Below are 26,662 nucleotides of genomic sequence, written 5' to 3' on the forward strand. Positions count from 1 at the left end.
CAGAACTAAGTTAATTGAATCATTGATTTATAATTTCTAATTGACTGTTACCAACTGGCAATAATGCTGGATCCTCTGCACCATTTCATGCTTAACGGACTTTCCATACTAACAATGCGCCATATTGCGTACACTATAGGCTAGTTTACTTCTATCACGTAATGACGTAATTCATCCTGTTCGGCAACTGCTGAATAATTGCGTAAATTACATAACGTTGAGAGTTTGGAATTAAATCCCTCTGCATATATGAACATAGAAATTAAATTGCTTGTTAAATCCACATGAATAGCAAATTTTAATTGTCATTATTTTCCTTTGCTTGATTCGACTTTGTAAATATCGGAAGCAGACGACTTATGGATGTACAGCTGTACACCCCTTTGCTAAAAATGGACTTGTCCAGAAACTGGAAATGGATCCGAGTATTTCCGTTTATTACACTGAAAACTTCCGTTAAGCATGAAAGGCGCATAAGATGGCGTGTTAGGGCCACTCTACTAGAGTCAGGGTAGAAACTTTAAATCAGTAAACGAATTGACTAAGTTCCTTGCACTTTTTATCACATCAAAATTTCATTATTTAAATCGGTAGTACAGACAAACGGATTTGTAAAGACATTACTATAAACTGCCACACTGCAGACGTAGCGAAATGACTGAAAAATTGCTAAAGCTACGTTAAAAATCCAAATCACACACACACCAGTAGGGTGCATAGTGACTTCTAATTATCAGCTTTCGAGTTTGTTCAGCATTTCATGGTGTATGTGTTCTTTTAACCATTTCAAAATTACTGTCATTGATTAGAGGCCTTTAATATAGGTGTTTTACCAGAAACTGTTTGAAGGAGCCATCAGTTCGCCTCATGAAACCACAAGATGTCAGCAAAATACCACAGTATGTATTTTTGTATGCTGTAATTACATTCAAGATATAATATAACTACAGCATACCATACAATAAGTATAAGTTACCACAATATGTATTTGTGTATGCTGTAATTACATTCAAGATATAACTACAGCATTACCATATGATAAGTTGTTGTTGTTGTTGTGGGGTTTAACGCCATTTTTCAGCACGATAGGCTATACATGGCGGCCAGTATTAATGGTGGAGGAAGAACCCGGAAAACCCCGGAAAGAACCACCGACCCACGAGAAGCTACTGGCAAGCTTTCTCACATGCCCACATTGGCTGAATCTTAGACTTGAACCGCTGCAGACAGAGGTGAGATGGCAGTGATCCGTAACGAAGAGCGCTTTAGACCACTCGGCCACTCGGGGCCCCACCATATGATAAGTACAAGTTACCACAATATGTATTGTTGTATGCTGTAATTACATTCAAGATACAACTACAGCATACGATATGATAAGTACAAGTTACCACAATATGTATTGTTGTATGCTGTAATTACATTCAAGATATAACTACAGCATACCATATGATAAGTACAAGTTACCACAGTATGTATTTTTGTATGCTGTAATTACATTCAAGATATAACTACAGCATACCATATGATAAGTACAAGTTACCACATATGTATTTTTTTTATGTTGTAATTACATTCAAGATATTTTACCACAAGATGACTTAGTTTCCACTAACCCTAATCCTGCTCTATTTTAGATATTTTGACATTTAAGTTTTTGGGTTAAACATCAAATTATCATACAGTTAGGCATATGTCTAGTATGCACATCAGTTGTGATTGCAAGCCGGATTTACGAGAATCATAAAATTAATGTAATTGAAACAGAAAGGGCTTTAACAATACAAGTATGGATCAATTGAACATCTATAAAACTACTAGAATTTGTTAACAAAATGAGAAATTTATGTTGTGAAAATAGTGTAGTTAATAACTAGTTCATTTGTCTCATGGCTGCTGTTTTATGTGTTTTGAAAACCAGTTTTTTTTGGTGTTAGAATGAAAATAAAAGTGCTGTTGATGCTTTGGTTGTTAAACTTTTCAACCTGCACTCAAAATATGAATGGAAGTGAGGATATTTTTGAAAATAAGTGTTTAAATCATGAACTGTAGTCTAACCAAATATTAACTTTGTTTATCAGTTGCACATGCACATGCACCTGGTAATATCTTGTCACAAACTAAGTATTTAAAGCAACTTGTGCAAGCACAAACATATCTTGTGGTCATCTTTCTGTGAATTGATTTGCTTCTTTTGGAATATGGTGTAATGGTGACCAGCAGTTAAGACTGTAATGTGACAATTTGTACCAGATCCAGCTTGTCCCAATGTCATTTTGCTAGGAACATTTCTTCCCTTAAACTGGTTCACTTCTTTTACCTTAATTTATTTATTTTCTTTAATTACCAACTGTGATTTTTCCTACCCCTAGATCAGTATCCATCATTAGAGACCCTGAGGATGTACTTTATTGATTAGTGGCTTCTGTAGAGATTACATTGAACTTAATGTTTCTACTGAGACTGAAGTGCTTCCCATGCCCACAGATATGACTGTCCAGAAACGTAAAATGAGGTTAGCAAATGTCGGATGACTACATTGCACTGAAGTAAGAATGCATGCTATTTGCAAGCATCAATTTAGCTGCTATTTTGTGGGTTTGTGGAGATCCTGTTAATACTGCAGCCACAATTTTCCTAATTCATTATATTGCTTTGATTGGTTGGGCCAGTTGATTTCCATGTAAGCAGGGCCTGCTGACCAACAGGAAAATCTGTTACATTAACACCTGCTATCAGCTGTTTCAAAATAGCCCCACCTCCCCTGCAATCAAATATAGTACAACACTAGATACAAATGTTTTACCTTAAGCAGGCTCTGTTATGTTTTAAACAGGATATTTCTAACACCCCACAAGTTTACATATTTTTTTAGGATAAAAAAATGCATGTGGGTTTGTGGGCAACTTGCCAGCTTTTTTATCTTCCAATAAAATTTCTGAAGAAAAATTGCTATGATCTCCCACAACTTTTCCTTATTTCAACATCTCATTTTCACACTAATGTAATTCTTTTTATTCAACATGCTGCTCTCTAATTGACAGAACTAATTTCCAAACATATATATATATATATATATATATATATATATATATATATATATATATATATATATATATATATATGTATATATATAATCACTCAATTTACAGAATAATGATGTTTTCCTTATCACACCAAATGAAAACTTCCTTATTAAAATGGTGTACATAAAAAATGACACCCATCCATAACTTTATCCTTACATAATATATGCTTATTTCTTCATTACCCAATACAACATATACATTTTTCTTGTTCAGATACATTACACAGTCATAATACCTTAGGAGAACTGTTACCTCACAAATCCAGCCCTCACAGACTAATTTTTAGCTACCGATAAGAATCTAAATATTATTTGGCCACATAGGTGGCAGTTCAATTGAATAATCTCCCAACAGTACAGGAATTGGCACCAATATTCCTGTGAATGCTTTAGTTGCTATTTCAACTCGTGTCAAGGAGCTTGCTTTCTCCTGACAAGAGGCCTTGCAATACAGACATTCAAGAATACTATTTTAAGTTTTTTGACATCAGCATCATAAGCAATTCTTCTTTTATACAATTCCATTTAAAACTATTTTGGAACTTCTAAAGTATCTATTTGGTCCGATATATTTGTCTCATTATCTAATGTCGACATTTGTATTGTTTTATATACAAAATTTGTATTTTTTTCAAGATGAAAAGATATTCTGTACCTTTTTATCCCTCCCCCTCCTTCCCACCACCTTTTCTCATATAGCTATTGCAAAGACATTATGTGTGTTGGTTTATATAAACATGTTTGTTTCATGAGTATAACTATGACACCTTTAATGTCGTCTCCTTGAAATTTGGTACAGATATTGAACTTATGGTTTCAATATGCCATTTGCTTTTTACAGTTATTCAGTTTAAGTATTTTTAAATTTTCTGTCCATTTTTCTGTCCATCAGTCCATCCATTACCTAAACTTTCATATGGACAATGTCAACACAATATTATTAAGTCTTTCCATTTATTTTAATTCAGTGACTGCTAAGTAGTGTTGTTTCAGTTTATTAGCTTAGGTGAGTATTAGTAACTTTCCTTGAAATGACCGATTGATTTACAATTTCTGTAAATTATTTTGGTCAAGATTCAAAATGACCAATTGATTTACAATTTTTGTAAATGATTTTGGTGAAGATTAAGTTCTGCATCTTTCCTGCAATTTCATTCATCAGACTATCAAACAATTGCTCCAGTTTTCGTAAGTTATCATAGAGACAAATTAATTATCCGTGAAGCATCAATTAACAAGGTATCATGTAGGCAAGATAATTATCAATCAAGCATCAATTAGAAATATCTCATATAGGCAAATTAATTATCAAGTAAGCATCAATTAGCATAAACTGATGAAAGACCATTAAACTTTAAGTCATTCTAAACATTACTGCTTATTCCAGGTCACATGATCTTTTGATACATGAGAAGGAGAGGCTGTGGGTGGAGGTCATATTGTACGTTTTTATTCAAATCCAGTCCTGCTGTTTCAAAACATCCTTTGCTTTGATCTTCATCTTTTGTCTTGTTTTGTCTATCCATTCGTACCATAGAATGAGGCAAAGATTTTCCCTGACCATAATTAGTAACTGGGTTGGCACTGAAAATTCCCAAGTAGTCACCAAATTTGGCACAGAAAAATACATGTTTGGTTATCTAATGTGCCAGCAAAACCTGTAATGTGGGATTTTCCACTGTTGAACTGGATTCTGTGTAACTTGAGTCATTACCTAGTAATTGTACATGTAGATATGCACTTTTCATGGTGTTCCTTTGCTAAGCAATATTACCCATTCAGGGCTGAGCAATTTTTTTTTTAACCAATAGTCCAGGACAAGTGGTTTCAGAAAATTCACTAGTCCCACCCTTCTCTTCACTAGTCCCACCTTATTTTTCACTGGTCCCAAAATGGTAATCACTTGCCGAGATTTGATGAGATGTATGTGCTTAATCCATAGAAAAAAACAAAAAAAAAACCGATATACAACATAATTATTTCTTAAAAGAATTTAATTTTTCAAAAACATTGGTTGTTATACATTTGACTTCTTCAGGTTCATGTGTATATGTTTTATCTGATGGATTTGAAAATATGTCCATGTATATGTATGCCACTAGCTACGATGTCGTAGCCTCAACTTGATTTGTTGTCCACGAGGTACGAGTAAGGGTACTAATATTAGTACTAGTATGCCACCTGCACCAGCACTAAGCTAGCAGTTGATAGCTATGTCTGGGTTAAAGTCCTCAAGCTCTGGTCCATTTCCAGAAATGTTCATTAGCATTTGTAAACTCTTTTGGTTTAAGGAATTCCTTAAAGAAGTCTTGATTAAATTCATTGAACTAAATACTCGTTCACACTCAGAAATAGCTACCGCACACTCAGTATCCGTCTTACATTTTATCCCTCCATTTTCAAACAAATTTACCTTCGCCAAATCACCGTTATTACCTTACTTGTGAAAATAATTTAGCAAACTCATTTTATCCACAGAGTAACTATCAGCTTGCTTGACAACTACTTCTAAAAGTGATCATAACATCAATTTTCTCTTTTAAATACGAACTGAAACAACTCATTAATTAGCGTAATTGTTTCGCTTCAAACACAATATCGCACGTGGAAGTTAATCATCTGTATAATCAATTTTAATTAAAGAATCATTACTGTCATTTAATCAGTTTATAAAGGTAACCAACAGTGATGTCGGTAAAGTACCTTTCATTAATTTAATTACACTGACTCGCTGGATTAAAATCATCACAAAGAGGGGTAGAATCAAGTATTCAGTACGCCCAGAGTGCATGTAAAGGCAGATATAGTGATTAAAGCACGAAAATAAGGACTACCCCGACTTTTTTAAAATGCACTTGTCCCGGACTAGCGACTTGGAAAATTTTACTTGTCCGACTTCAAAAATGACTAGTCCGGGACGTCGGGCTATGGGATTTGCTCAGCCCTGCCATTATATCATTTACACATTTTCAAAATTGCACTCATTGAACTTCAGTTGCCAAACATGCTGCTTTTAGTTAAATTGCTATTTGAAAATTGTCTTGTGATTTTGATGACTGCTATCTCCAGCATAGTAGTAACAAACAAAACACTTAAGCTCTAAAAAAGAACTAAGGCCCCCCTCCTATAAGAAACCTAAATGGTTAGTGCTTTGATTTTGGTTCAGTAGTATGATTTTTGTTGTTGTTGTTGTAGGGTTTAACGCCATTTTTCAGCACAAGATAGGCTATACATGGTGGCCAGTATTAATGGTGGAGGAAGAACCCGGGAAAACCCCGGAAAGAACCACTGACCCACGAGAAGCTACTGGCAAGCTTTCTCACATACATTAGCCGAATCCGAGACTCGAACCGATGCAGACAGAGGTGAGATGGCAGTGATCCGTAACGGAGAGCGCTTTAGACCACTCGGTCACTCGGGGCCCCCAGTAGTATGATAATAGCAATTTTGGAATTTTGTTTCTGATCTAAGTCAGAGCCATCTATACCCCATGATTTTGTCCTCAAATCATACTCAAGTGGATTTGATCCCACCATTGAACCTGCCTAACAAAGTTACCATGAGGCACCCATGATAGAGGATCATTGTTTGGGTTAGACTTTAACTGGGATCAGTAACAAAACAAAGTGTTATTATCAGACTACTTGATTATGAAGCCATATGAGTAAAATTCATCATTTTAGCTGAGTTGTGACCGGCAATGTTGACCCTGGTTAGTGAGAATCCATTTACTTGTGCATTTACTCTCATACTTACTCGTCGTAAGTATGAGAGTAAATGCACAAGTAAATGGATTCTCACTAACCAGGGTCAACATTGCTTGTCACAACTCAGCTGACAAACAAAACATTTACAAGGCACTTCAGTCCAGCCATTAATGTTTATTGTGATTATACTACATACGTTTTTGGCTTGTCTCTTGTATTCATTAAATGGAGCATCACTTTTCACTGTCCAGCAATAGTCTGCAAGCATTGATGGCTCCATTTGACCTGATAGTGTTTCTCCATTGTTGCCATGTCCTGTTGAAATTGCTCACTGTGCTCATTGCCCACTGCTCCACAGTTCGGTGGAAAAAATCTAGATGAGAGTGCAAAAATAAGTATCTTTAGTGACATGTTGCAAGCAAAGGCTTTTGAATGCCTTGGGGAAGTTTTCCACCAACTCCTTGTAGATGTCTGCCTTGTTGTTTCTGAGAAAAATTGTTGCCACAGATAAACAGCTTTCCATGCTGTTTTTTCCTTGCCATGCAGTGCACCGTCAAATGCATCATCTTGAAGAAGTTCACAAATCTGAGGACCAACAAAGACACCTTCCTTTATCTTAGCTTCATTTAACCTTGGACATTTTCCATGGAGGTACTTGAAAGCTGCTTGTGTTTTGTTCATGGCCTTGACAAAGTTCTTCATCGGACCCAGCCTAATGTGCAAGGGAGGTAACAAAATCTTCCTTGATTCAACAAGTGGTGGATGCTGAACACATTCCCTCCCAGTCTACAATGACTGTCAGAGTGGCCATTCTGTCTTGGTGTAGTGGGAATCTCTGGCACGAATATCCTTTCACAGAGAAAACAACAGTACTTAGTATTCAATCTGCAGACCAAGCAAGAGAGCAAGAACCTTCAAATTGCCACAAAGCTGCAACAGATGTTGGTCATAGTTTATGCACCTCAAAAGTTCTTTCATAATTTCATAGGTTTCCTTCATGACCAACTTTAATTATTGCCAAAACATTCCAATTTTGCAGCTAAACAGAATTAAAACTCTTCTTCCATAAATCAATGAACAGTTTCCACTCATCTGGATCATGAACGATGTTGAGGGCAGCCATCACACCATCGATGTTGTTGCAGGCTACAAGATCACCTTCCATGAAGAAGAATGGAACAAGATCCTTTTTGATGGTTATGGAACATGGAAACCCTAACATCACCTGCCAGGAGATTCCACTGCTGTAGTCTGGAGCCCAACAGCTCTGCCTTATTCTTGGATAGTTCCAAACCCCTGACAAGGTTATTCAGTTCACCTTGTGTTGTGAGGTGTGGGTCAGTGAAGGAGGATGGGAGAAAATATGGGTTATGTAACATTGATGGTTCAAAATTAGAAATTACATCCTCATCATAGTCCTCTTCCTCATCTGACTCAAGTGAGAATAATTCTGGTGCATCAGGAACCAGCAGTCCTTCTCCGTGGGTTCTGGACATATAGCTGATGGAATGTTTGAATAATGCACAGTCCAATTTTTCTTCTTGGACACACCTCTCCTAACTGGAGGCACCATGCAGAAGTAATGGTTGCAGATATGATCTGTTGCCTCTCTCTAAACATTACACATCAAAGGGATAGATTTCCTTTTCCTGTTCAACCACTGGCGAAGAAGTGTTGCAGGATATGCATGAGGCCCACCTCTTGTCCTGATCTCCAATTTTGCAGCCAAAATAAAGGTGATAGGCTTCTTAACAATAGTGATTATACTGTGCTTTTGTGATGCAAAAGTCACTTTACCACAGACATAGCAGAAGATATCTGCATTGTTAACACAAGTATGAGGCATCTCTGTTTACTTTGGCTAAACAGGAATGTGTCCCTTTGCAAAATCAAACACTGACAAATAAGGGAGTACAACACTGTATGATTTCTAGACCTGATATAGGGCAATTTGTTCAGCAGAGTGATGTAATAATAATAATAATAATAATGAGGACTTTTTATAGCATCTAATCTTTAGAAGCTCTAAGCGCTTTACAACATTAGACAACACCTATAACATAAAAATCCATATATAATGATATTATTACAAAAAACTAACTCTATGAAATTAAAAAAAAACCATAAAAAACATGCTGAAAATATTTAAGATAGAGAACATTATTAGGTCTTTAAGCTTGTTCTTGCAGTTGAAATAAGTGAGTTTTAAGAGCACTCTTGAATGGGATCACTGTGTCTTTGTGTCTAAGTTCAGTGGGCAATTCATTCCACGTTACTGGGCCCTTGTATGCAAAAGAACGTTCATATGACTTCATGTTCATAGTGGGAATAATGAGTATACGATTGTCAGAAGAGGAGCGTAAGTCTCTTGCTTGTGTATACACATGGGTGAGGTCGGATAGCTTAGTAATGTAAGCTTAGTTATGATTGCATCATCCATGACTTCTAGGAATAACATGATGCAGTTCATATCATGTATGATGCAATACCAACCTCAAATTGCAACATTCATAGTTTTGCTTAAAAAGCAAATACTGTCCCATCCCAGTCATTGATTTATTCATAGATCCAGTCAAAGATGTATTTTAGTCATTCCTAGTTTAAATTGAGATCCCTTCCCTTTATAACTCACTTATCCTCTGCCATTCCAAGTCAAGGGTCATATATTCTGACCTAGTGTCATAGCTTTAAAACTAGAGCCAATCAACAATTTTATGTTTCATTTTGTTCTCAGTGACACAGAATTAGCAAAGTTTCATTGCTTTTATTTCAGAAGCATTTTGTCTGTAGACCAGTGTTATTTTGCTTAAATGCATCTTGCAGATTTGTCACAGAGATTCAAAAAGATATATGATTTTTCAAATGCATAGCCAGTGCATCTTGATAATTAATTTGAGTAAGGGATTCTTTTGGAAGAACACCATAGACTTCTTCAAGCTTAAAACAGAAAAACAGAAGAGTCATGGTATGATATTGTGCAAACAGTTTCACGTCTCTGATGTTATAAGGTGAATCTAGCAATGAAGATCACGAATGTAGTGAAGACAACAGTGATAATGAATGTAGCAAGGATCACCATAATTAAAGAAATACTTTCAGTGTTAATATAAGGATGGCATCCACACTCACTGACCAGTGGGAGAGATTTTCTGAAACCTTTTCTATGTCCAGAGAAGCAAAACCCATAGCTAAAATATACAAACAGTCCAAAACATTCAGAATGATTGGAGTTTACAAACAGAAGTATGCAGGTCTGTACATTACTCATTTATCAATCATTTGGGCTGACATGTACTAAGGATACATTTTACACAAGTTCACATATTTATTTGTTACTGACTAATATTCCATTTTATTTAGAAGACCCTTTTAAAATAAATATTTCAATTACCATAAATACAGAGCTTACTCAACATGGTACTGTGTTCTTGCCCAATTAGATAAACTATTCATATATTACTATGTCTTTTTAATCTGTAGTATTTGTTGGCTTTTCTTAATGATTATAAGTTATATACACTTGTATTTACTGCTTCACTTTGTCCAAAATCAAGTTCCCTGTGTACCTGACCAGGGGCATTTTTTTGTAAACAACATAATACATAACTAATATTTCTGCATGATGACAGATTAAATATTCTGATCATTATTAGTTGTGAACATGTTTATTTCAGTTTGAATTAATTTAGGTAGTTTTGATTTTGACCTTTGAATCTTCTAGAATGGAACATTCCTTTAAGTGAGTATTGTCAGTAAAAGTTAATTGCGACCATGGTCTAGTAGAGAGATATATAATCTGTTTATCTAAAAATTACTCATTCTTGTCTTAACATCTTGAAGCTGAATCAGTTTTTCATTGGGTGGATTTATTTATTCAAAGTATCATTCACTGAATCAGTCTATTGTTGTGTTCACTTTTTCATTGGGTGGATTTATTTATTCAAAGTATCATTCACTGGAAATACTAAGTACTCATCAGTAATATTCTTGGACTGTAACATTAATTTGGAATTATAGTGAATTCAGACAGACATTTTTGGATTTATGATTGTAATACATCATAAGACTTAGCACATCATCACAATCCACGTCACTGGCACATTAGAATATTGTTGGTCATTCTCACATCAAATCATACATGGGGACATTTTCCTAGGTTTGGGTTGGTAAATTTGCCACCATGCTTGTTTGGCTAACCATGTTCCAGCAACCACATTGGTTGCTTTTGCTAACTTTTTAGCAGCAGCTTCATCATTTTAATAACAGCATGGATTGTTCTAGATCACGGATACTTTCATGTTTATTAAATCATTGTGCTTGACTGCACTTAGGTATGGATATTGTTTAGTGCTTTGTATACAAGATTATGTTGGTGACATTCAGCATCAACATGATTTTATAGGTTCCTGTTTGGGCCTCTGTCAATTTTTAGAATCAGTTTGTATATTCAACTGTGGTCCAGGCAGTGACCTCAGAAATGTAAAAAACATGACCTCTGAAGGGAGATGACTATATAATATATAGGTTTCTTTCTACAATAACTGAGTTTAAGGGTCCTCAAAAAGGTGCTTTTTAATACATGATTGACTTAAGAGTCATCCAAAAAAGGCAGTTTAAGACAGATGATTGGTTTACAGGTCCCAAAAAGGGGCTGTTTAAGACAAGATTGGTTCAGAGGTCCTCTAAAAGGAGCTGTGTTCAACATGTTTGGTTTAAGAGCCCTCAAAAGGGGTTGCTTAAGCTGTGATTGGTTTAAGGGTCCTCACAGAGGGGCTGTTTAAGGCAGATGATTGGTTTACGGATCCTCAGAAAGGATCTTCAAGTATTGGTTTAAGAGTCCTCATAAAGGGACAGTTAAAAACAGGATTGGTTTATGGGTCCTGAAGAAGGGGCTTTTTAAGGCCTTATTGGTTTAAGGGTCCTCAAGGGTTAGTGGAAGAGAAGCTTTGATTACCACCTTATATATATTCACGAGAAATAAGGAAATTTTGCTGCAGACAGAAATTTTTGTCTGTGGCTTACAACAAGAAATTTAATCCAGGCTACCATATTATTCTTATGGTAACTCAAAGGCAACAAGAAATTTAATCCAGGATGCCACATTATTTTCATGATTGCCCAGGGGCTACCCTCTGATTATGATCATTTGAAACCTCATGTTATTCATTCTATGATTTCAAGAGGGTAACTCTATCCATGATCGCTTGGACTGCAGTTTTTTATATCTGTATCCGTATTCTTCACAGTTGTGCACCACAAAATAAAATGGCTGGTAAAATGCTTTTCAGGTTTCATCTGGACCAAATTGATTGAGTACATTATCTACATGGAAATCAAATTAGAACAAAAACTCAGAGACATTGGGATTGAAAATAATATTTTAGCTGCTTGGATTTTGCCAGAGTCCACATAAATGTGGAAAGTGTAGTTAATTTGTTGTTGTAATGACAAAGTACACAATTGAGATTGCTTTGTTTCCTCTTTTGTACCTCTTTTTTAGTATGCCTTTATGTCGTGGGAAGCTCAGCTGAAAAATTTGGCATTAGTATTCTCATCATACTTGTGAATAGAATAAAGCTGTTTATGTTTAAGAATGTTGATGAAACTCTTGATTGCATGTCAGTAGGCTATCCAGACCTGTGTGCTGATTTATTCAAATTTAAGAATATTTATGGAAATCTTGTGTACCCAGTACTAATTGTATACCCTATCCAGTAGTGACTGTTAATTTATTTTGAAAAGGATTTTCTGTAGCCTGTCATAGTAAACCAGTAGCAGGGATTTTCAACCCCAGAAGTGTTGGACAGTTTGATATACAAATTTACTGTATTCTAGATTGTCAAAAGAGTCTTGAGATTGTCTAAAATGGCTGAGCCACCCACTGCAAGTCTTCAAGTCCAGCCGAAGTTTACAGAGCTAAACGATCTAGTGGCAGAGAAGGTATGATCAGTAAGGGAAAAAAACTATTGTCTGTGAATTTATTTTAATGCATAGCATGCACACAACCAGAGTCACAGTATAGGGGCTGCAGGTCTGATATCCACCCAGGTCGACCCGGGTTGGCTACCTCGGTATGTCCTTAGAAAGGCATGTACTGTAGCTCCCATTCCCTCCCTAACTTTGTACAGAATCTGATATTTCACAAAAATAATACATTTATTTTCATCTTGCATTTATTTGTAGTTGAGACATCCTTAAATTTCTTTTCATTTTTGGTAACTATTTCCTTGATTTTAAAGTGTCATAAGTTTAGAGTAGAATTTAACTTAGAAAATATTGTAGATCAGGGTCTTTGTTGTTTTTTCTTTTGATTACTTTAAACTTCACAGACCCAGATCTGCTGGTGCTGTATGTGGCAGCAGATTTGGGTCTGTGCAGTTTCCAGTTGGACTTGTAAGTACATACAGTATGTAACTGGGTGGGACGTCATGCTACATATCTGTGGCATGATGCCCCAGTGCTAGACATCATTATAACCTGCCACACTGCAGATATCATGGTGATATGACTGAAAAATTGTTAAAGCTATGTTAAAAATTAAAATTACAAACACACACACACACACACACACATCATTGTGCGTGGCTTTAAAAATTGCTTCTCCAGTCCACACCCTGGAGGAAATTGCACATGCCTGATATATAGTAAAGTATTATATTTTATTGGAATTGTTGTTTTGAGCTTGAATTTGAGCTTCTTGCACAATAATTTTTAGTAATACAGGATTTAATATTTAATTATTGTCAATCATTTAATATTAATGAGCACAAAATGTATTTAAGTTCAGAGAACAAAATAACCAGCTAAAAGTTTATTAATATTAAATTTATTTGATGTCAAGAGCATATTCATGAGATGAGCACCTGAGACTACATGAAAAGATGGTTTGGAAGTATTATAAACCATTTTTTTTTCCATAAGCTTCTTTCGCACAAAAGGTCTGTAGGTGAAAAGAATGACCTATGCATGTTATATAAAGTTGAAATACTGCCGATTGATATAATGATTTTACAGTCAATTTTTAACTCATGATTCTCAACAATGATTTTATAATATATTTGGAACACTCATGATTCACAACAATGATTTTATAATATATTTGGAACACTCATGATTCACAACAATGATTTTACAGTCAATTTTTAACTCATGATTCTCAACAATGATTTTATAATATATTTGGAACACTCATGATTCACAATAATGATTTTATAATATATTTAGAACACTCATGATTCACAACAATGATTTTATAATATATTTTTAACACTCATGAGTCACAACAATGATTTTATAATATATTTGGAACACTCATGATTCACAACAATGATTTTACAGTCAATTTTTAACTCGTGATTCACAACAATGATTTTATAATATATTTGGAACACTCATGATTCACAACAATGATTTTATAATATATTTTTAAGACTCTTGATTCTCAACAATGATTTTATAATATATTTTTAACACTCAGGATTCACAACAATGATTTTATAATATATTTTAACAATCAGGATTCACAACAATGATTTTATAATATATTTTTAACACTCATGATTCTCAACAATGATTTTATAATATATTTTTAACACTCATGATTCACAACAATGATTTTATAATATATTTTAACAATCAGGATTCACAACAATGATTTTATAATATATTTTAACAATCAGGATTCACAACAATGATTTTATAATATATTTGGAACACTCAGGATTCACAACAAAGATTCCTGTTATTGGATTGATACTTCCTTGTTTTAGATAAATCAGTTCAACTTCTTTTCATCAGTGCTAAGGAAAACTATTATCAGCAAAAATGTATATTTTGGCCCTTGATACAATACATGGTAATTGTATGTTATGCAGGTAAAGATTAAGATTAATGATGCAAAAATATTTTGATTTCTGATACATGTTTGACTGTTATGTTTTAAATTATAGGTAGGAGGTGGCATTCTGTTCGCCACTGATGACTGGTTTGCTGTGGCTGAGAATTTACTGAAGGTAATGACAGGCTGATGTAATTGGAAATTGTTGTCTCCCTTGTCATTAGTAAGAAGAAGTTTGAAAGTCCAAGGGGTGATCTCCTAGCCGTGTTATGTGCGTGGATTATTTTTTTGCCCCAAATTCTTGTAGTGGGGTCATCTTGATTTGGCCATATTTGTTCATGCATCCATCCATTCATCCCAAGAAACTTGTTACTTGCAGGATTGCACATAAACTACTCATCGCAGACAAATACAATTTTGCTAACTATTTTTATCCATATGCAGATGACATTAGATTTTCAGACCTTTGGACAAGTTGCATCCAACTGCAAACAACATAGATCCTGATTTGCCATTGTATAATGCATCTGCAGGTCTGGCTCTGTACATTTTATTAGTAGTAATCAGTAAAACAAGTAACATAGACCCTAATCTTCCAGTGCATTATGTAATGGTGGATTATGGTCTATGTAGTTTGCATTTTGACCTGTATATATGGTATTATACCTTTTAGATATGTACTTTTTTTTCTGAAAGTCTTGTTAGTATGATTAGGCAAAAACTACTTCAGAATGCATAAAAGATGACCAGATTATTCTATATACTTGTGTACACACAGATTTTTTAACTGTTTTTACTTCTTGTTCTGCAGTAGGGGCATATGTGTTTTACAAAAACAAGTCTAGTTTTTATACATTTATCTTGACACATGGTTTGGATCAGGCAACATCAGTGTCATCATATGAAATATATAATGAAATAGATTTACAAAATCCTTTGTTTGACATTCATGTAACAGACACTGTGAACAAGAATGACATGTGTAATTGATATAGATATGTAATAGATTGTTATAAATATTTATTCAATATTTATAATTATATCTGTATGCACATACTAAAATTTCAAAGTGTGTAGGGATCACCTAGGATTTGAAATGTGCCAGAGCACAAGTAAAAAGCTTAACCCAGAGGTTCAAAGCTTTTGCTTGCTCCGGTGGCCTAGTGATTAGAGCGTCGGCCTCAGATGCAGGAGGTCATGGGATTGATTCCCGGCTGAGTCATATAAAAAACTTATAAGAGGTTAGTGTTAGGACTGGTCAGCCTGGAGTCAGGATAATGTGACTGGGTGGGACATCATGCTACATGTCTGTGGCATGATGCCCCAGTGTTAGACATCACTATAAACTGCCACACTGCAGACATCGTAGCGATATAACTGAAAAATTGTTAAAGCTGTGTCAAAAATCCAAATCACACACACAAAGCTTTTGATTGTTGGTATGTTTATTTTCAGCAGCACTTTGAGAATGTTATTAGCTATATCATACCATGGAAGTTAGAACTAAGTGTCTTTCCCAAAAACGTCTTGAGGCAGCTGACTCAGTCTAGTTTGGGCATGGATTGAATATCTTTCTGGAGTTCTCCAGCAAATGTGTGCACAACAAATGGTGTGTGATAATTATTCTTACATGATAAGTTGTTAAATTATATAATAAAAATGATTTTTGTAAACACGAAAATCATATACTATCTGTAGTTGCTTACAAGTCTGTCTGCAAACATTATACCCAGATTTGCTCTCACATAATGCACTTGTAGATCTGGGCCATGGTTGTTTGTTATACTGACTACTCCTAACAAAGGAGCAACAGATCTGGATCTGTGTAGTTTGCATTTGTATTGTAAGTGAGTATATATTGTAGAATATGTAAATTTAGTGTATTTTTAGCTTTATTGGTCATAAACCATGCAAGCTTATGGAATGGACTGGACTGTTGTCTGCCATCTGTTGGTTCATTAGCAAAAGTTTATTATTGCTACTGCTTGTAGCTACTGGGATGATTACCATAATACTTTGCACACAGTCATGACCAGGTATTTGTCCTAAATGAAAATGGTGCTGTGTGAATGTCCAGTATGACAGTGACAGTGGTGAATTTGAAAATCTTGTCCTTGCTGCTCCTCCTGAAGTAACGGCCATATAAACATGGAGTTTACACTTAAAGTCTTCTTAACTCATTAACCCCTGCCACCTCGTTGTACTTTACCTTCCTCATCTCCCAAGTGCCACGATAACATGGCGCAGTTTACCTAGCTTGTTTCCCGTTGGTCGATTTCCTAATTATGCATGCATTTTAACCAATAAAATTTTAGCTTATATAGATAGAGTTAACATTGCTGAACAAAGGGAACATTTTTGTACTTCGATAGCAGCAAAAATAGTGGAAATATTTTAGATTTAAATATGATAAAAATTAGGAGAATCAGCGTCTGGGAGTAGACTTTTACTTGACATACTCTGAAGGAGTATTCACACAAGGTTAAGTTTACAAGAGAGATGACAAGTGGAATTTATGTGCACATGAATCAGAATGAATTTCATGTGTTGATAGTGTTAATTATTCAGTGTGAATTCATTGTTGTTGTTGTTGTGGGGTTTAACGCCATTTTTCAGCACATGATAGGCTATACATGGTGGCCAGTATTAATGGTGGAGGAAGAACCTGGGAAGAACCACCGACCCACGAGAAGCTACTGGCAAGCTTTCTCACATACCCACATTGGCCGAATCCGAGACTTGAACCCATGCAGACAGAGGTGAGATGGCAGTGATCCGTAACGGAGAGCGCTTTAGACCACTCGGCCACTTGGGGCCCCACGTGTGAATTCATAATGAATTTTATGGATGATTCATGGCAAGAGAAACAAATTAGTAAGAAAATCATTTATTTCATCTTTATGCATGAGTTTTATTTCTGCATGTAATATGACAATTATACCATTATGTACATAATTTTATTGAGAACTGCTGTGCCAAATTTTAGCTTGATCAAAGGAACATGAATAAGAAAATAACATTTATTGCAAGTAGCTCCATCTGTGAAAATGTGCAAGCCATGCACTCTCAGCAAGTCTTAGGAATACAGGCACTGGTAAGGCTAACACTGTTCTGGGTGATCCCTCTGCATGTATGCTGTAGGGGGATGCCTAGCTGTTTGATTCAGGGGTTAATGAGTTAAAAAGAGAGGTCACCTTAAATTAAAAAATGGGGGCTATGCTGCCATTGTTTTATAAGCAGAAATGCATTATAATGAATCGCCTTATAATGGGTTTTATCTATACTTGTCTGAAAGCATGTTTCTGTTTTTACTGTGTACTTTTTGTGTCATTTGAGTAAATTGTTCTCTCTGGACTTTGTGAGTAATGGACTACATTTTAGCTGTTTGGCTCAGGGGTTAATGAGTTAAGCTGTTTAACTAGTCTTAAATGAAAATGGTGTCCTGTGGATATCTAATATGGTCACACTGGCAGCCTTATTGAAAATCTTGTTATTTTTACCCATCCTGAACAGAAAGTTATTAACATGAGGTTTTCACCAGAAGACCTTTTATATCTAGTTGGTCTCATAAAATGGTTCTGATCTCCAATATGGCCAATTTGATGGCCATCTTGAAAATATTATCACAACACCTTCTGGATCAATGGTCATACCAAGATGGGTTTTTTTTACCAAGAGTCTAATGATGTCTTGTTGGTCCTAAATGAAATTGGTGCCAGTCTGACATCGAATATGACTACCATATCAGGTGGCGCTATACAGTTTTGCATTTTGCATAGGGTTAGGATTTTAAAGAAAAAGAATTTCCCTGACTTTCCTCACTGGTTATACTGTCTATTTAAAAAAGACCTTGTATATCTTAGGTATAATGCAAAGAACCTTTAATTCCCTTTATATTGGTGTATGATTGATGGGTGTACTATGGGTTATAGAGTATACAGCTTGGCCTTACTTCAAATGTGCACCTTTCAAAAAAGTGCTAGCTCTACTTGGTCATTTTCACTTCCTGAACTTCAGAGGTAAATTGTATAAAAAAGAGCTGATAACTTTTTTTACATTTTATATATTTGGTAATTCATTCATTGCACTTTCAGAAGCTGTATTGTCTGGTCTGGCAAAATTAATTTTCCCTATTTTAATAGCTGCTATGTATAGTGTACTTTAGACTAATTCAGACTGATTTTTTTAACACAAGGGAGCAGTCATTTTAGTTAGCAGTGTGCTTAAATCATGTAATATTTCCAAAAGTACAATATCCAAAAGAAATATCATCCACATTACATTAATGTAGTATAGAGGTATGCAAACATTTTCTCCACTGTGCATGTTTTAAATGCAAACTACTTCACCTTACATACGTCACTCTCTCAAAAGTACACATTATCTGGTGAGTGCCACCTCAACCATCTTACAAATCCTGCTATCACTACTACTTTCATCTGGCATCCAATATGGCCATCATTACAGCCATCTTGAAAATCTTGTTATTGCTATATCTCCTTAATGGATGTCAATATTGACAAAGTGTTCTCACCGAAATATGATCTTTAGTTAGTCCTAAATGAGAATGGTGCCAATTCCACCCAGACTTGGTCACAGCAGCTTCCAATTTGAAAATTTTGTTATTGCTTAAGAATATCAGAGGTGGTTTCAACTCTCAACTAATAACATGAAGAAACTGTGCATTTTTATTTCTGAAAATGCTTTTCAGCCATTCAGTGTCAGTCCCCTTTGAGTGACTGTTCTCATTTTTATAAGACTTATGTCTTTATATGTGTTGCTCACTCTAGTGTTATCTGTGCCTCAAAGCTGACATTACTTTAGCCACCATGCTGAGCTTTTAATTAGCAAGAAAAATTAATTAACCTTCAGTTTATAAAGGCAAGTTCTTTCATTTCCTTAAAGGTATTATGATGCCAACCATAATGGTACATAAAATAAATTCAGTCTGAAAGAATATTAGATAAGTTAATATTAATAATTTTGAGGATTAAAAGAAACAAACATTTCCATAAATGACGAGGTTTTAAATGTTCTATCCGATAGCAAAAATAAGAGCTCAAATAGAGCTTATTCTTTATTTCTTTTTGACCTAAGGTAACTTATGCTTTCAGCCTAATCCCCCAGAATGGAGGGAGGGTGTATTCACAGAGTTTGGGAAGTGGATGGATGGATGGGAGACCAGACGAAAGAGGATTCCTGGGCATGACTGGTGTATTATACAATTAGGTATTAGCCTTTTTATACTTTGTTTGTTCTTCTACAAGATTTTGCAAAATTTGCTTTGGCTCGTAATGGCTTAGAGCACACATTAGCATTAGTTGACTCCCAGATTGTTAAATCCAGGAGACATTCAGATTTTAGGAGTCGATGCTCGATGGTTGATACTAATTGTGTCAGAATAATAGAGTACCTTATATCCAAGGCAAATTACAACTGTAAACTTTGTTGATTCTGATCTATTGTTTTTAAACATTTTGAAAACAAAACAAGTGTTTTTTCCATAATATGTATTCTCTTTATACTATAATACGCAGCAAATATTGAACATGAATTAGTTCTGAAATGTTTCAATATTAATTAATAGAGTCAGAGCATTGTCAATTGTTTGAGAAAGGAAATTGTATTTCTTGTAGTTTGCAGCAAAATTATTTTATAAAATCTGCAAGCATTTTAAGCTTTCTTCACAAGACCATTGACTGGTGACCACTACTGACATTCATTGTGATTATTAAGTTTCAAACTTAACAAGTTTAATAAGTTCATAGTTCAGATTTCTTCTTGAACCAGTTTGTATTTTATGAAGAATGGAGAATGTCCTCTCTGTATCAGCATCAGAATGTGAGGGACTAGGGCTTCAATTACAGTGTGTTGTCTTTGTACTATGGCATGAGATTTCTATGCAGTCTCTGAATCACTGGAAACATAACTTTAATCAGCTTAGTAAAATGATTTGCTATGAGGAATGGTAATTGTGCTTTGCCACAAAATTTGGAAACAGCAAGTGTCACTTTATTCATTTTTGATCTAGTCTCAGGTAAGTTCTTCAAAGTGTGTGTGTTTGTTACAGAAGAATGATTGCCCCTGTGAGATTGTGTCTGCAGATGCCTGGTGGTATAATTTATTCCTCCATATACTATTGTCAAATCCACTTTGCATGAAACACACAATACAAACTCAGGCTCTTTGCTATTCACCTGCACACTCTAAAACTTTGATTTCCAACATTTTGAAGTATTCTTTAGCCAGTGTTTTTTAGCATTGGATGAAAGTGCATGTTTCCTATTTTGACATGAATCAAAAAAATGTCAGAGCTGAACTTAAATATTCATCTTAAAACATCTTGAGCAATGTAATGGCAATTTAAAAAGACAAAAAAGAAAAAAATAGTTACTCAAGTGTTTCTGCCAAAATAATTTTTGGTAACTCTTTCCTTTTAACCTTGCCTTTGCCAATTTTTAATGAAAGACTCATTGACCTTCGACCCATTTATTACATCCTGCATTTGCTGTAGACTCTTCAGATTATTGTTAACTGTTACAGCAGTGTAGTATATGTTACGTTTGAAATCAATTTTAATGATTATAAATTTTTGTCACACATCAATTATGTATAGAAAAATTCATGAGCAAAATCTAATCATTAAAGCTGTATAATTCTTTTTCATGGAAGAATTTTTTTATGTGCTTTAATGTCTTGAGAGAACTCCTTGACTGTGAAGCCGTGTGATCAACCATAGCTCTCATGCTCAAAATTTACAAGTTCTTTGTCTGCATCTACATCACTAAGTCATCTGAATTTGATAATTTATAAAAACTAATTGCTGCCTACATCAATATCAGAGCCTTTACCTAAGTTATTGAAGCTTTCATAGTTGTGATTCTAATCGTGAAAACTCCGTAAGTACTGAACAAATCTGAGGTCTACAGTTTGAACCGCAGCCAAGTTATACCAAAGACTTATACAAATGGTACTAACAGCTGCCTAGCTAGGTGCAAAGCAGTAAGAGGTAAGTGTTAGGACTGGTTGGGCTGGTGTCAGGGTAATGTGACTGGGTTGGACATCATGCTACATGTCTGTGGCATGATGCCTCAGTGCTAGACATCACTATAAACTGCCACACTGCAGACACTAGCAAAACGAGTGAAAAATTGTTAAAGCTACATAAAAAATCCAAACCACACACACAGAGTTAAGTACATCCAAACCACACATACACAGAGTTAAGTACATCCAAACTACTGCTGATAAATTAGAAGTAGATATTGGTCATTTGTTAATAGATGTCTACTATTATTTGGAGAAAAATAGTAAAAGAAAACAAGCTCTAAAGTTGTTACAAGATCAGTTTGATCTTGAAGACTATAAAGTTATATAAAGCATGTGTGTACAACATGGTTATCCCTTTTCAAATGTATTAGCCATTTACTTGAGCTCTGGACAGCACTACAAGCTTTTTTCAAACTGAAGGTGAATCTGCACAGATTAACTGGAGGAAAAAAGTGAAGAAGAGTAGCACAAAATCAGAGTCTGTTACTGTAAGTCAGAAGAGAACGAGAGATGAAAGTATAGATAGACAAACTAACAATAAAGGGAATGGGTTATCGGAAAAAAAGAAATTTAAATCAATGGAATTTTTGTTTGAGAAACCTCTGTCTATCCAGCTTGAGGGCCTCCAGGCTCAGACCAAGATTGTGAAAGATAAATCTTGTGACAGAAAACTTCAACCCATTGTCGGTAAACTAAATCAGCCAACTGGATCTGGTTCTTCAGAGGATAAATTGAGTACAAATCATACAGAATCTTCCCATTCTTCTAAGGGCAAAACTAGCAAAGTGGATACTAAGATGTCACAGAAAGAAACATAATCTGTTCACTGTTTGGAAGAATCAAAGTGTGAGATGGTTTTCAAAAAACTTAATCTAGTTACAAAGCTGTATTGCTTGTTTATGAAGAGTGCCATTCCATTGTTTGATGCAGCAAATGTTTTACAGAAAGAAGAGCCATGCATTCATATTATCCACAAGATTCTGTCAAACCAGTTGTCAGATTTGCTAATATTAGGTTTATTAAGCCAGGAATTATTTCATCAGCCAAGCTTTTAACTGATATAGACTTTCATGACAGAACAAACCAGAAAGATAATGAAGATCTTGCTATTGGTGCAGAAGCAAGAGAATTCATAGAACACAATTCTACTCTTGCTGTTAAGGTGTTTTATGATAATGTTAGAGATTATTATGCTACAGCCTGTGATTACATGCTCCAGAAATTCTCATATGGAGATGAAGTAATTTTAAATGCTTCAGTTGCTGATGTAAATGAGAGACAGTCAGAAAGCTTCATAAGTGTTGGATTCTTTGTCAAGAGATATCCCTTTCTATTGCCACCCTTGTCTACCTTGGATCATCTGAAAGGAGAATTCCTGAAGTATCAAGTTGGGATTTTACCTGACAATATACTTAATGCAGATAGAGTTGATGTGCAATGGCACCTTATTTCCCAGCTAAAAGACCCAATCACTGGAAGATATAACTTTTCTCTTCTTTGTCAGGTTATGAAAGGAATATTGGTTCTTTGCCATTCTAATTCTGATGTGAGAAATTGTTCAGTATTGTTAAAAAAAATAAAACTGAATTCAGATCCAGGCTCAGTAATCCAGTGCTTAGTGCTGTACTGGTGTGCAAAAAATTCATTGTCTCAGCTGGTACAAAGTGTTTTGAAATGCAACATGATAATCTGTTGATTTCTAAAGCTAAAAGTTCTACATATGAAAACTTGAAGCAGTAAAGGATGTTAAAAGATGAGAGGAGCAAATAAATCTTTAGCATGTTATATGTCGATTGCTCTTTTTCTGCTTGGATTCCTCTTTTTGTCCGCTTGGATTGCACTTTTTCCTCGTCAGGGGTTGGCATATATGTTTAAGATGGATAAATGATGTAAGGGACAAACTTTCCTAACAGAATTTGAACAAATGCATTATTCAGCAATAAGTTAAACTTTTGTTAGTTTGAAAAGACATTTCAGAGAAAGATGAGAATTATGAAAAAAATAAAAGTTTTTATAACTGATAACATTTTAAGTCAAACAGCAGATCTGCAACACAAAATTCCTTTTGTGGTACACTAGATAATCAGTCATGTAATTTATTTTCAGGTCAAAATTTGTTGAGTACTTGGAAAATTTCATGCTAACCAAAGTTAACCTTAAGCATAAAGCACTTGCTTAGTTCATTGTATATATGTGGTTGGTGACATCATAAAGCACTTACTAGGTAAATTATATATATGTGGTTGGTGACATCATAAAGCACTTACTAGGTAAATTATATTTATGTGGTTGATGACAACATAAGCACTTGATGAATCCATTATATTTGTCATATAATATAATATACTCTGAAATTATCAGCTTTTAATTGCAAGTCATATAATTGGTTACATTTTCTTTCCAAATGACGTTCAAAGTATACTGTAATTAAAGATATTCAAGGAAATTTTGATCAATGAAAATGTCACTTACGCCTAGTGTATGCTCTACATTGAAATTTAAATGCCAATTAAATAATTTTTATTAAGTGAAATTTGTGTTTTAATTCTATCTATATTTGTCATCAGTAGTCACATAAAACAATTGCAGAGTTTATTATATTTCTGTGCTTCTTGATTACATAAAACACTTGCAAAGTTTATTATATTCTGTGCTTGGTGATCACATAAAACACTCGCAAAGTTTATTATATTTCTATACTTCTTGATCACATAAAACACTTGCAAAGTTTATTATATTTCTATACTTCTTGATCACATAAAACACTCGCAAAGTTTATTATATTTCTATGCTTGGTGATCACATAGAGTACTTGCAAAGTCCATTTTAACAGCTTTTTCATTAATGAGTGATTTTTAGCTGTTGCTGTGCTTTATTAAAAGTGCACCAGAAATTTGGAAGTTGTCAGTGGAAAGTTGCAAGGAAAATCAATGGAGTCAGCCTGCATCAGGTGATAAATGTGTTTTTGTTTTCCATAATTGCACGTACCTTTAATTGAATGTGGATCCAGGGCCATACAGATCTGTCTTGTTCAACAGCCAGGATCAAGTTCAAGAAATTCAGAACAAGTCAAATTTCTGTTCTGACCTATATTTTTAACAAAACCTTGTGAACAAAAATTGAATTCATGTATAATGTTACAAAAATGCAAAAGTAGAATTTCAAATTGTTTCCAGCCTAATACCTCCCCCATTATAATGGTATCAGTCATGTCCTATTATCTTGAACCATGTGCCACTTGATGTGCAGACTGCAAACAAGCCACTGTGCACAGTTACAGCTAGCGGAACACACTACACCACTCCCTCGATAACTCGCGCCCGGATAACTCACGAACCTACTTATAATGTGGGGTCAGGCGTGGATTTCATTTTTTAAACAGAAAATACCCCCCAAAAAATCCTCCGTATTTCTTGAACTTGAAGAAAATCACAATCCAAAATTGTTTTTGTTGATATGTCTTTCATCTTCTGGTGGAAAACAGAATATAGGACCTGGAAATTTTAATCAACATTTTGAAATTATCAACTTTTAATTATAAGTCATATAATTGGTTACATTTTCTTTCCAAATGATGTTCAGAGTATACTGAAATTAAAGATATTCAAGGAAATTTTAATCAATGAAAATATCACTTATGCCTAGTATATGCTCTACATTGATATTTATATGCCAATTAAATAATTTTTATTAAGTGAAATTTGTGTTTTAATTCTATCGTTTAGTTCCTCATAAGTGTAATCATCATAAATGCAATGTGTATTTAAACATGTGTCAATCTACTGTAACAATTATGTCTGCAAGCATTTCTCTGAGAACCTAATAAAGTACCAACCGTGTTTTGATAACTGACTTGCAGAAATATTTGTCTTATTGTTGCACTGAATTAAGAGCTGGCCTCCTTTGTATTATCATGTTAATTGTGTCTTTTGAATCAAATAAAGGAGGTGGAATAAAAGAAATGTTAAAACTAGAAGGCATGCAAATCCTACATACTTAAAATCTAGTGGCCACGGTCGTATGTTGGGTGAACTCATTTCAGGTGTTAAAGCAAACACTGTTACAAATGTTATTGCATATGTAACACAATTAAACTACCTTAAACTAACCAGGTCATTCATAACTGTGATCAAAAATAGCAAGGCAACCAAGCGAAACAAACACTTCGTAAAATAAAGAGCTTGGATTCACAGATACAGACCATTGTGGGCAAGCGGGTTTCAGAGAATTCCTGAACTGGCAATTTGAGGTATCCTCAAGGATGATAAGAAGTTTCACTATTACTTCCAATGAAATCGTGACATCAATATTGTACTAATTGAACAATACAAAAATTTAGTTTTTCTCACAAAATAAATGTCGCAAGTTTTTGAGGAAAGAAATGAATCTTGTTTGGCAGTGTATCAACAGTTAGTCTAGTTCCCTGTTGCCTTGACTCCCGACTTGGCACTATACGATTAAATACCACTCCAGGAACTAGACTAATCAACAAAACAAAAAGCAGTGACATAATACACAGGTTTCACGTACATGTGATGGTTGTTGAAACCAGGATAAAGAATCTTTCACCTGTTGGATATTTTGAAAATAAATGTTATTTATACAGAATAACAAGCAGCTTGATTAGAAAAAATGCATTATTAACAATTATTATCAGCGGGATTGTAAAACAAGGATTCAGTCATTAAACAGCCCAATTCCCTACCTACACACACACACACACACACGCATGCATGCACACACACACACAGTGTGAGCATTTTTTCCTTCAATTGTTTGCAGTCCCTCTGTAACTCGCACCCTTACTTATAGTGCAGTCTATGTTTGTGGACCCTGTTGTATGCGAGTTATTGAGGGAGAGGTGTATGTGTATTGAACACTTCATAATCTGTGCAGTGGTATGAATAATTATTTTAGAAGAATAATTTAGTAATGAATTGCCATATTAAATTATCCTGATGTTTTCCAACAAATTGATTT

The 26,662-nt window shown here is 34.7% G+C and overlaps 1 protein-coding gene across 3 annotated transcripts in view; it reads left to right on the forward strand.

Moving 5' to 3' along the window:
* Window positions 1-422: 422 nt before the first annotated feature.
* LOC149795574 (allantoicase-like) overlaps window positions 423-26,662 on the forward strand; it is a 66,210-nt gene continuing 39,970 nt past the window's right edge. The window contains exons 1-4 of one of the 3 annotated variants that reach the window (XM_089965410.1): window positions 423-508; window positions 12,629-12,735; window positions 14,745-14,807; window positions 19,747-19,861. In XM_089965410.1, the coding sequence (XP_089821536.1) occupies window positions 12,661-12,735; window positions 14,745-14,807; window positions 19,747-19,861 (253 nt within the window). In that variant the 5' untranslated portion in view covers window positions 423-508; window positions 12,629-12,660. Of the gene's footprint in view, window positions 509-586; window positions 900-2,399; window positions 2,550-12,628; window positions 12,736-14,744; window positions 14,808-19,746; window positions 19,862-26,662 lie in introns of those variants that run through there. The other 2 variants (XM_089965411.1, XM_089965412.1) reach the window with 2 other exon arrangements.

This window comes from Sinohyriopsis cumingii, chromosome 7 (genome assembly GCF_028554795.1).
Source record: "Sinohyriopsis cumingii isolate HCF-2022 chromosome 7, ASM2855479v2, whole genome shotgun sequence".
Classification (NCBI taxonomy): domain Eukaryota; kingdom Metazoa; phylum Mollusca; class Bivalvia; order Unionida; family Unionidae; genus Sinohyriopsis; species Sinohyriopsis cumingii.